The sequence below is a fragment of the Orycteropus afer genome, unplaced genomic scaffold (assembly GCF_000298275.1).
Source record: "Orycteropus afer afer isolate SDZICR_OR568_19922 unplaced genomic scaffold, OryAfe1.0 scaffold00345, whole genome shotgun sequence".
NCBI classification, from domain to species: domain Eukaryota; kingdom Metazoa; phylum Chordata; class Mammalia; order Tubulidentata; family Orycteropodidae; genus Orycteropus; species Orycteropus afer.
The window spans coordinates 2,640,101-2,653,286 of record NW_006921932.1 but is presented as its reverse complement, the minus strand read 5'-3'; the positions used below and the strand labels follow the sequence as shown (position 1 = coordinate 2,653,286).

Sequence of the window (13,186 nt, the reverse complement as noted above, 5' to 3'; positions counted from 1 at the left end):
ATATATATATATATAAAAAAGTTTTTTAATTGTACTCAAGTACCAACATGAAGAGATTCCTACTGACCCAAAATGGAATAATTTGAGCTTTGATGAGGACAATATCTGCAATAGATTGAAACACATCAAGTATATTGAAATCTATGACCTCATAATACAATTTTTTAATTGATAAATAAAGTGGAAAAAAATCAAGCATTTATCCCACTCTTCCTATGTAAACTCTACCACTGGCTCACCACATAGTCAGTGAGGGGAGTTGCTTTTTATAGAAATATTCCAGCTAATAAATGAAGAAATGGCAGAACTGTACATTATCACTTCTTTAATTCCTAATGTATTAATAGAAGTAAGCACTGAGCATTGACAGGTACTAACACCATAAAAAGAAAGACAAACCCACACTATGTGCCTCCTCTTGAAAGAAAGCACCATTCCCTATAGTCTTGGGGGAAAGAAAAAAAAAAGCAAGATAAAACAAAACAATCCTGAATCTGATCAAGCTGCTAGAATTAACTACATATTGAGGGAGAAACAGCAACAGCAAGAATGTAGAAAACTCTACAGTTGAAATAACACGGCTTTTTAATACATAATCTGCAAACAAAGAGATAGGGGAGGGGATGGATGGGGGCCACCTTTATGCCTTTAGATCAAAAGGTAACTGAAAGATTAAAAAAAGAAAATGAAAACTATTTTATAGTATTTACAAATACAAAGAAGGAAGCAATTGCTATAAAAGTCAAGATAAGTAGTTACTTTTAGAGGTTGTGATTAGACTGGGCACCTAAAGAAGCTCTGAGGTGGCTGGAAAAGGTGATGGTTAGAAGAGTGTCTGCCTTAAATGCAAACAAAAAAATTTTAAATCACCTGTTGTTGTTGTTGTTATGTGCCGTCAAGTCGGACTCGACTCATAGTGACCCCTCCTTGGATTTCCGAGGCAGTATCACTACGTAAGTAGATTGCCCCTCCTTCCTTCCAAGGAGTGGCTGGTGGGTTTGAACCACCAGCCTTCTGGTTAGCAGTCAAGTGCCTTAGGCACTATGCTACCAGAGCTCCCTTTAAATCACCTAAGGACGCCTCCCAAAAAATAATTCAGCTAGGGTACAAGCTGAACTCTGGTGGTACAGTGGTTAAGTCCTTGGCTGCCAACTGAAAGGTTAAAGGTTCAAACCCACCAGTCACTCAGTGGGAGAAATATGAGGCACTCTGCTTCTGTAAAGATGCACAGCCTTGGAAAGCCTATGGTACCATTCTACTCTGTTCCATAGGGTTTCTATGAATTGTAATCTAATTGACAGCAAAGGATTTGATTTCTGTTTTTTGAGGATTTTAGCTGAAAGGTGGATGTTTGTATCTCTCTCAGACCCGCTAATTCACTATTCCTAGGAGATGGCCCCAAGCACTGGCATTTTTAATAAACTGGTGATTTTTATGCATACTAGTTTGAACCACTTGATGGGACTTTATGAATCCTGTCTGGTTTTTGTTGTTGTTGTTGTTCTTTATTTTTCCTATAGCAAAGAGTTTGCTCAATAAATATATGCTAAATGGTGGGAGGATAAGGAATATATAATAAAAATCATCAGAGAGTAATAGTAAAAGGAACTAAATTCTAAGAAATTACAATTGATAATTTTGTTTACTATTCACATGAGGAGCTCTGGTAGCATAGTGCCTAAGGCATCTGACTACTAACCAGAAGTCTGGTGGTTCAAACCCACCAGCCACTCCTCAGAAGGAAGGCTGGGCAATCTACTTCCATAGTGATACCACCTCGGAAACCCAAGGAGGGGTCGCTGTGAGTCAGGTCCAACTCGACAGTATGTAACAACAACAATTCATGTGAATCTAGTACAAGCACATGGGAAAAATTAGGGGCTTAACCTAAGTATATTATGTTTACAGTTAAGACACATAAATTCTGATAAATCATATTTATCTACATAATATTCATACTATATTATACCTAGGATATTTAATATAATTATATAATTGTTATTAATTACATTGTGCCCCAAAAAAATAAGTATTGTAAATCATAACCTCTCTCAATCTCTTTTGAGATATAAAGAGATTAAATAAACTAGAAGCAGAGATGGGGTAAAGAGATGTCAAGCCACATGAATACTGTCCAGAAGCAGAAGCTCAGAAGAAACAATACTCTTTCTCCAAAGCTGTAAGAGAAAGCATTCCATTAGAAGAGGCACCCTGAATATGGACTTTTAGCCTCCAAAACTGTGAGAAAATAAATTTCAGTTTGCTAAAGCCACTCATTGGTAGTATTTCTGTTATAGTAGTGTTGTTGTTGTTTTTGTTGTTGTTACGTGCCGTTGAGCTGGACCCGACTCACATCGACCCCTCCTTGGGTTTCCAAGGCAGTATCACTACGGAAGTAGATTGCCCAACCTTCCTTCCAAGGTGTGGCTGGTGGGTTTGAACCGCCAGCCTTCTGGTTAGCAGTCAAGTGCCTTAGGCACTATGCTACCATAGCTCCTGTTATAGTAGTATTGGATAACTAATACAACAATATATGATTCCATTTATCATATAACACAGTAATATAATATAGGAACATGTTATATAACATAATTATATAATTATATAATTTCATATTCATATAACTTAATACATAATTATATATTATAACAGGCATAATTTAATGTATAAAGATATCTATTATATAAAATATATTTATTACTATATAATAATTATATACTATAAACTATATGGTATTATATTTTTTATATATTATATATGATAATTAAGGAGGTTTGATGGCATAGTGGGTAAGGCATTTGGCTGCTAACCAGAAGGTTTGTTCCATGGAAGGAAGATGAGGTAATCAATTTCCATAAAGATTTACACCTTGGAAACCCAATGTGGATCGCTATGAGTTGGAATCAACTCGATGTCAGTAGATTTTTTTTCTTAAGTATGTAACTATAAAATATAACATAATATGTAATTATATAATATTATCTATAAATTCACAGACTGTGAAACCATTCTAATGACTTACTTGAGGCTTACTCAGCTTCCACTTTCCGTCAAAGTCCATAACCACTGCCTCCACTTTTTTACTTGTCACTCAATCCTTATGCCAATTTCATCCCCACCACCAACACTGTACTAAAACTGCTTCCTCCAGGAGTGAGTCACTGGGCTGGCAAACTCATGACCATGGTCATGGGGACACCAAGCTCAAATAGCACAATATAGTACAAAAAAAACATTGTTCTACATACTGCTTTGGTTGGTAGTGAATGGGGTTTTAAAAGCTTGTGAGCAGCCATCTGACATGAGACTATTGGTCTGTCCTTGTTCAGGGCAAAGAAAAGTGAAGAAAATCAAAGACACATTGAAACAATTAGTCCCAGAGACCAATGACCATGGGAACTTCAGCCTACATGACCCTGAGACCAGAAGAATTACATGGTGCCTGGCTACCAATGCCAACCACTTGAAAAGGGATCAAAATTGGAGATCCTGGATAGAGTGAGAGAAAAAAACGTGGAACAAAAATCAAAAACATTAAAAAAAAAAAAAAAGGATTACTGTTAGATAGAGACTGGTGAAACCCCCAAGACTACAGCCCTGAGCCACCCTTCGGACCTGGAATTGGACTCAGTCCCATGGCTTAACTCTCAGCCAAACAACAGACGGGCCTACAAGTTGAAAAGCTACACCAGGGAGATCCACACTTTAGAACAGTCTACCATGGGAGATCAGAAAGGCAGCTTTTGCATGGAGAAAGCTAGACAAACAGGAATGCAGAGGTAAAAAGGACACAGAGAAGGGATAACCTCAGCAAGCAGGTGGAACGAGAGCTGTTACTTGTGGGGATTACAATTAGTATCATGAAACAAAATGCATATGAACAGTTGAATGTAAAACAAACCTCCTTAATAAAAGTGCAACCAAATTACAATTTAAAAAATATATACTGCTTTCTCCAATGTGAACAACATCCTCCAATTTGCTGCATCCCAAGAGTATTTTCCATCCCATCCATGGCACATGGCATAGTTGACCCCTTAATCAGATATTCTCTTCCCTTGATTTTCATGTCATGTGTCACTTCCGCATGCCATACAATCCTTCCAGCCATACTTTCTTGCACTTCTTTTTTTCTGTATACTCCAAATGTCAATAACCTCCAGAGTTCCATTACAAGACTTATCATTCAGTCCTTAGCTAAAACATCCAGCTCAAAACAGAGGTCTGTAAATCTATACCTTTAGCCTAGCCTTCTATCCTGAATTTTAAAATCATATACCCACCTACCTATGATGCATACAAAAGTTAAACCAAGATTATCTAAAACCAAATTCATCATCTTCCCTCCAGTGTGAGCTAACATTTGTCAAAGTGAATGATACCACTAATACCCAAAATAGAGAGCTGAGGCTCTCCCAAAGAGCCCCCTCCCCATCAATCACAAAACCCTACCGATTTCACCTCCTTTATCTTCCTGTTCCCATTCTCATTTTCCTAATTAGTCCCTCCTGACTTCTTACCCTTTAGTGTGGCCCTTCTCCAAACCTTTCTCCACTCTTCCACACAAAAAAATATGAGGGGGCCTCTCTGCTGAAAGGTCTTTAATAGCCTGCCATTGCCCATAGGGACTGGCATATAGTAAATGTTCAATTTTGATGCTCTGCATGAGTGAATGGAAAAAATACCCTAGTGGTAGACTCATAACTAATACCAAAGAGTATTTATTCATTTTTATAGTAAGCAGTATTAGTAATGCATCAAAGCAACTCTGATGTACAATAAACTAAGTACATTCTACTCAGAGACTGAAAGCTCCTGATATTAAAATTTCTTACTATATACGTTAATCTTACCTCTTTCAGAAGCTCAACACCATGCTCTAAAAGATGAATTAGAGATGAACATTCTCCAGTTATCTTTAAGCTGACTTCACAGACACAAAGCAGCTGAAGGGTCATCTGAATAAGCTGAATTTTCCAGAAGATGGGATGACGCAAAAGGCTTAAATATACTTCCTCAATAAACAGTATCACCTCTGTTGTCTGTACCAAATCTTTCATCTGTTTTTAAAAAGTCATTTTATAATATTATAATAACATACAAACCAAAGGACAATTTTAGGGTACATGAGAAGCTTCCGAAAATAAAATATTCTTCTCTAAAGCCAAAAAAGACTTAAAGGTGATGAAAAGTGACATAATTCAATGAGAGGTAAACCATACTGTTCTGATTTCTCCATTTGTCACTAACCAGAATTAAATTTGTTACTGTTTTTGTTACTGCTAGCTGGCACAAAGTCTATTCATTTATTTTTCTAGCTTCTCTGAGTACACGTCTTGAGACAAATTACATGACAGTAGCAACATGCTGAAATTAATCAAAGCTATTTTTGAGCTCTCCAAATATGCTCTTCTTTCTGTAATTCCAACATAGATACCTGGTAGTAAAGGGTCAGCATGTAATTCTTATGCACTACTAAATGCTTCATCTGCAATATATTGTGGCTCAGACAGTCTTAACTGAGAGCATCATTTCCATATTTGGCAAATGTAATGAAGGCCATATTCAAATGGTAGTGTGTCTTCTCAACAGGCTAATATATTAGAAAGGAAGGACTTGGTTGCTCTTGAAAATTCCAATTCAATTCAAACCCAGCTGTTCTGATCAAAATTCTAGAATTGGTATTAAGGATATGGTGCTGCTCACAGTCACATTGGCATTTCCCAGAGATTACAAACAATGAACCATCTGCTTCAATCAGGAGTCTTGTGTCTGTTAAATTCATCAAAGGGAAGCTTACAGTTGACCAGCTGTACCTTTCACAAATGGTTACCACCATAATAACCCAAAATGACTGTAAGTTATAAACAGAGAAAAAAAATTAGTTCCCAGAAAATAAGAGGGAAAAAAAAAGATATTACAAGATCAGAAGGGCAAAAATGGCAGAAAATATGAAGCTATAAAAATAAATGTAAACAGTCCAGTGTTGTTGTTGTTGTTAAGTGTCACTGAGTCACTTCTGACTCACAGCAATCTTATATACAACAGAACAAAAACACTCCCCAGTCCTGCAGCATTCTCACAATCACTGCTGTGTTTGAGCCCATTGTTGCACCCACATCTCATTGAGCATATTCCTCTTTGTTACAGACCTCTACTTTACAAAGCATGCTGTCCTTCTCCAGGGACTGGTCCCTCCTAATATAATGACCAAAATACAAGAGATGAAGTCTCGCTATCCTAGTTGCTACGGAGCTTTACAGCTGTACTTCTTCCAAGACAGATTTGTTCTTCTTCTGGTGGTCCATGTTATATTCAATGTTCTTCACCAATATCATCAAATTCAAAAGCATCAATTCTTCTTCAATCTTCTTTATTCATTGTCCAGCTTTCACACACATATGAGGCAAATAAAAATATCATGCTTGGGTCAGGTGACTTAGTCCTCACAGCGAGATCTTGATCGTAAATGCTTTAAAGACATCTATTTCAGTAGATTTTCCCATTGCAATATGTCATTTGATTTCTTGACTGCTGCTTCCATGGATGTTGATTGTGGATCCAAGTAAAATGAAATCCTTGACAACTTCAATCTTTTCTCCACTTATCATGATGTTGCTTATGGTCCAGTTGTGAGGATTTGTTTTTCTTATGTTGAAGTATATTCCATACTGAAGGCTGTAGTCTGTTCTTCATCAGTAAGTGTTTCAAATCCTCTTAGCTTGCAGCAAGCAAGGCTGTGTCATCTACATATCACAGATTGTTAATGAGTCCAGTAACTACCATATTTTGCTGTTTTGTAAACATTCAGTGGGAAAGTCAAAAGGACACCAAGAAAAGAAAGGTATTTAAAAGAAAGTGAAGTCTCATGTTTATCCGGCAATATGGTTCCTTGATTTGAAGATTAGCTATTTGAGTTGGATTAAGACTTTCTCCCCAGTACTTATTCCTTTGTGGGGGGTAGTAGTGAAATAGAAAGGAAAGTTTCATACTGGACAAAAAAAAATACTGATCAAAAAAAAATGGCAAAGGGTATTCAGTAACATCCAAATTTAAGAATATTCATATGAAGACACTACAGTACATACCTTCTATTGATCCTTTATCAAAAACCCTTTGATATTGTTTTTCAGGAAAATTTGGTTTACAACACTAATAAAATGCCTGTTTATTTAGTTATATATCATTAATGAGTAAATTTTATGGTGTGCAAATTATACCTCAAGAAAAATGTTTTTCTTTTTTAAAGAAAGAAACGTGTTACTATGTGTGTAACGTATTATGTTAGCTATTAGAAGTGGTATATAATCCTCTTTTATCATGAAATTTGCCTTGTCCTTTCAAGGGCAAAATCTATAAACACAAAATTCATCCTGGACAAAATACTGATAATTGTTAAACCTGAGTAATGAGGGCATTTAGGGATGATCATATTTTAAATTTTCCACAAGAAAACTTTTTAAACAAAAACAACCTCGAAAAGTTAGCATCAAACACTCTGATCTTTAGCATCATCAGAATTCTTAATAAGAATAATTTTTAAGTAATGTTCTATCTTTATAAGAAATATATCATCTATGATGGATAATATATGAGAGGACAAGAGTCACAATTAAGAAAGAACTACTGGGGTTAAAGTCCACAGAATGAGTTTTAAGGCAGGTAAATTAAAAACAGACAATTCTACAAATATAAATGGAGGAGTAACTGGTATGAGAAGGAAAAAAGGGAGGAGTCCTTTCACTGACTACCATCTCCACACAGGTCAACAGAGGGGCATGGCCATTTCTAAAAAAACACACAAAAAAGTAAATCTGATCCTAGCATTCAGTCTGAGTCAGTCCACAGATACAGAACTGCATTCACCTCTAAGCAGACTACTTAATGGCAGCACATTTTGAGCACCAATAAAGTAGACAATTCCTGGCAAAGACAGTGAAAAGTTTAGAAACCATTTCCTGTGACCAAAACCAAACCAAACTCACTGCCATTGAGTCAGATCCATCTCACAGCAACCCCGCATTGGGTTTCTGAGGCAGTATCACAAACAGAAGTAGACTGCCCAACTTCCTGCCGGGTTTGAACAGCCATCATTCTGGTTAGCAGGCAAATGCCTTAGGCACTATGCCACCAGAGTTCCCCATTTCCTATGAAGCAGTACCATTAATGAAGAAAAAAAGAAGGGAAGGGAAGAAGAGAAAGAATGGAAAGAAAGAAAGAAGACAAGACAGACACAGTGGGTTTTTTGAAAGCTTATTTTGTTTCATTCTGAGAAGAATGGAGATTAATAGGTAAAGCGTAAAGAAAATACAGGTCAATAAGATTTTTAAAAAAATCATAGAAATGACTACTTTGCAAAATAGTCTACTTCCTGTCACTAAAAGATCTGATTATCTTAATTATATTAACAAACCATAGATTCTCAGAAATATTCCACAGATCTGATTTCTTGGCTTATCAATACAGGTACCTAAAGAGAAAGGCAAGCATTTACCAAAAAGCAGAGAACAGGACGATATAGGCAAGGTGTAAAAAAGCACACCTCAGCTCAAGATGTTCTTCTGCCTATACTTTGCTTTAGTGCCCACACAACATAAAAGCTTTAGAAAAAGACACGGGAGGATACATTTCCATTAACTTTTCCTGGCTTGATTACAGGAAAGCCCATTCATGAGGCACAAAGGAAAAGATCCACTCTAGTCACTCCTTGCTAAGGCATACTTAAAACAGGTCATCTGTGACCTCAAGTGATCACTTTGAAAAATAGGCACAGATTCCCTCCATCAACTAAGCAGCATGGTGTTCAGATTCCAGACAAGCGACAAACCTCGATTATGGGATAGGATGGCCTGATAAATGAATCACTCCACTAAAATCACAATACACTGGCAACTGGAATTTTTTTTTTTTTAATCTGTAGTTATAGAGACATTTGCTCAGATTTATTTCTCCCCTCAACTCCCTCAATATTTATTGACACCTCTGTTGAACAACTTTAATCCACCTACTTTGAATTAGAAGAATCTATATGCTTGTCCTAACTTCCTTACTAGCTCTGATAGCACAGTGCCTAAGGCATCTGACTGCTAACCAGAAGGTTGGTGGTTCAAACCTACCAGCCACTCCATGGAAGCAAGACTGGGCAATCTACTTCCGTAAAGATATACTGCCTTGGAAACCCAATGGAGGTCGCGTGAGGGCCATCACATGTGTTGCAAGGCGGCATGCGAGAGCTAGAATCCATCCAGTACTGAACTGACCAAGTCCTGCATCCCTAAGGCTGTATTTGTCCAGAAGAAACCTTTTGTAACTTATACATAGTGGTCGAATTTTTTGTTGTAATTCTCACAGTGTCTATTACAGGGCTAGAGAGCCTCAATCCAAATTCCTTTTCCTGGAAAGTTTTTCTTAATTATCAAAGGAAAGTTTTCACACCTACTAATCCCAAGATGAACGATGTTGACTTATGTTTCTATGAATTTAATTATCATATATATATTAACGTTGACTCTAGATTTGTTTATCTCCTCTAAAATATTGCAAGCATCTCCGGAGCTAGAATTGGATCTGAGTTTGCCAAATCGTTTAGGTTCTTAACCACCTTATGTATGACAATAACAATCAATACTTACTGATGCAGATGTTAAAGCTAATACTAAAAAAGGACAATGAAAGACCTTACCTGCAAACACGGAACCATGTCACAACACAGTTGAAGTATGTGTTGTTCCAATACTGATGGTTGTTCTTTGTCATAAAGAATTCCAGGTTGAAGTAAAACTTTTAGCAGGGCTACTCGAAGTTTAGCATAGTCTTGTAATTGGGATGGTTCACAATATAGGTACCACAGAAATGGTGCCATTATCTGAATACATGGAATCTCTGACCTGTAATTCACACAGTTATTAGTCAGTCACTAAGTTAAATGTAGGGACCAAGAAGATAAGTGACAAATACCAACTTACAGTTCATGGAATAGCATACTACCATACCATCAAGATTCATGATTATTCTATTGCACACTGACCCATCTAAACCGACGTCAAACAGTTCTTTGTGTGTCAGTGAAAATGATTTAAAACCTGAAGATCGTTAAGTCTGACACCAAGGAACATAAAAGTCTCTGAACACTAAGATAGGATCTACATCTCCAAAATCAGTCTTTGATGAACATCAAAATCATCCAAGAACCTTTTTCAGAATAACAGATGTCAGGATCCATTCTCTAGGAATATGACACAGGCATCCATTTTTGGAAAAGCTCTACAGGTAAGGTCCTATGTAAAACAAAGCCAGACAATATCCCAAGAAGATTATGATGACAATTAGCATTTATTTGTTAACTTGTTAACAAATATAGTGCACAATATATCATGTTTTATGTCTTTAGATTCATATAATCCCAATCAAAATGCTGTTGTTGTTGTTGTGTGCCATGGAATTAATTCTGACTCATAGCAACCCTATAGGACAGAGTATAACTGCTCCTTGGAATTCCTAGGCTGTAATATTTTTTTATATGTAGTTTAATTTTGTTGTTGTTGTTGTTGTTGTTGAGTATAGCCACATCAAAGCATACACCAATTCAAAAGTTTCTACACATACCATTTAGTGACACTGACTATAATAGAATTTATTAACCACTCTTATCCTCCTTTTTTAAGTTCTTTCTTCCCTATTAAAATAAATTCACTGTCTCCTAAGCTTCCTATATAATCTTTCCAGTTGTTGGTATCAATCTGATCCCATAAAAATAATTCTTAAAAGAGCATAATACATGTTGAGTGAAATAAGTCAATCACAGAAGGACAAATATCATATTAGTCCATTGTTGTAAAAAGTAAGGAAAGGTTTACATATGAAAGGACATTTTGTTTACCAGGGGTGGGAGGGGAGGGGAGAGAACACTGTCAGATAGGTAGAGACAAGCACTGATTCAGGTGATGGGAAGGGCCACGTACTAAATGTGAGTGATCAACATGGTAGCAGTGAGGAAGAGGAAGACAAAGATGCATGGGAGGTACAGACAACAAAGATAAATCCTTTTGTATATACAGTATTGTGCTGTCAATGCCTGCCAAACACTGACAGATGGGTGGTGGACAGATGGGTGGACAGGCTGAACAATTAGGTGTATCTATGCAGTAAGCAGTGTGCCCATGACCATGTATGGGGTTGGCAGGCAATGTTTCTGCAAGTGTATTTGTATGTTCCATAAGAATTTCCAGGTATATCATAGAGCTGACAACAAGGGACAAGGTTCTAGTCACTTCTTGGCCAGAGCCAGCTACCCAAAGGGAGCAAGTAGTTCGACCTGTAAGCTCAGGACCATGGTCACAGAGGACATCAAGCTCAGTTGGCATAACATACTACGTAAAAACATTGTTCCACATCCTACTTGGCGAGTAGTAACTGGGATCTTAAAAACTTGCAAGTGGTCATCTAGATGCAACAATAGGTCTCTCCTCATCCAGAGCAAAGAAGAATAAAGAAAACCAGAGACTCATGGAAACAGTTAGTCCAAGGGAATGGTACACCACGCGATCCTCAAGCTATATGAGAAGAGAGCAGAAGAACTAGATGGTACCTGGCTACCACTATCAACCACCCAGAGGGGGATCTATGTAGGAGATCCTGGATGGAGTGGGAGAACAATGTAGAGCAAAACTCAAAATCATAATCATTAAAAAAAAGTGATCAAGTTTGCTGGTCTGACAGAGCCTGGTGGAACCCCTGAGACTATGGCCTCTAGTTTCCCTTCAGGTCTGGAATTGAACTCACTCTTGTGGCTTCCAGCCAAACAAAAGACAGGCATATGACTGAACATTTACATTAGGCAAATACACTCCTTGGAGAGATCAATCATGGGAGAACAGAAGGACTGTGTACACACGGGAGACAGCTCGGGGGTGGGGGGCAGGAGCGCATGGGAGGGAAGAGGTGACTATGGGGAAGAAGTGGGAAGAGAGCTGTTGCACTGTGGGAGATAGCTGTCAATGTCATGAGACAAAGTGTATGTGAACTGCCATATGGAAGAACTGGCCAATAGAGACCAATTATACTCTGCATGGTTGCTTGCAAGCTTTTAAGACACCTGGCACTATGTAATAAACTAGGAGGTAGAACAGAAGCACTAAACATGTAATTAAGCCAATTAACTGTGATGTCCCATGAATCCATGACCCCAAATCTCCAAACCAAGACACAGAATCCCACGAGGTTTTTGGTTGTATATAAGCATGTTCAGCATCTATTCTTTTTTTGTGGTAGTAAATATATCTACTGTACAACTTTTGCCAATTCAACCTTTTACAGGTGTACATGCAACTTATTCACAGCAATTATAATAATCAACTATGCAACCTTACCCTTAATGAATGTGATATTTCCCTCACCATTGACCCTTCTTACCCTCTTCCTTCCCAGTCCTGGTAACCAGTCATACACTTTGGTCTCTAAACATTTGCCTTCCTTGTCTTTTCAAATAAGTGCAGCCATACAATATATGTACTTTTGTGATTGCCTTAATGCATACAGCATAATATCTTCAGTTTCCATCCATATTGTTGTTGTTGTTAGGTGCCATCAACTCAGCTCCAAATCATAGCGATCTTATGTACAACAGAATAAAATACTGTCAGTTCCTGTGCCTTCCTCAAAATCCTTGTTATGCTTGAGTACATCCTCACAGCCACTGAGTCAATCCATATCATTGAGGGTCTTCCCCTTTTTCATTGACCCTCTACTTTACCAAATATGAGACCTTTCTCCAGGGACCAGTCCATTCTGACATGACCAAAGTTGTTGTTGTTGTTAGGTGCCGTTGAGTCATTTCCGACTCATAGTGACCCCATGCAGCAGAACGAAACACTGACCGATCCCACGCCAGCTTCACAATCCCTGCTGTACTTGAGCACATCATTGCAGCCACCATGTCAATTCATCTCCTTGAAAGTCTCCCCTGCTTTCAGCGACCCTCCACCCTACCAAGCATGACATCCTTCTCCAGGGAATGGTCCCTTCTGACAACATGACTCAAATAGGTGAGATGAAGTCTGGCCATTCTCGCTTCCAAGGAGCATTTCAGGTGCACTTCCTCCAGGACAGATCTGTTAGTTCTTTTAGCAGTCCATGGTACTTTCAGCATTCTTCGCCAGCACCACAACTCAAAAGCATCAACTCTTCT

At 37.8% G+C, this 13,186-nt stretch overlaps 1 protein-coding gene across 1 annotated transcript in view; it reads right to left on the bottom strand.

Annotated features, from left to right (window-relative positions):
• Window positions 1–13,186, bottom strand: part of FOCAD (focadhesin) — a 502,178-nt gene that overhangs the window by 399,232 nt on the left and 89,760 nt on the right. Inside the window, exons 6-7 of the mRNA XM_007952545.2 lie at window positions 9,683–9,887; window positions 4,854–5,060 (exon numbers count right to left, since the gene is read on the bottom strand). Coding sequence (XP_007950736.1) covers window positions 4,854–5,060; window positions 9,683–9,887 — 412 coding nt within the window. The remainder of the gene's footprint in view (window positions 1–4,853; window positions 5,061–9,682; window positions 9,888–13,186) is intronic.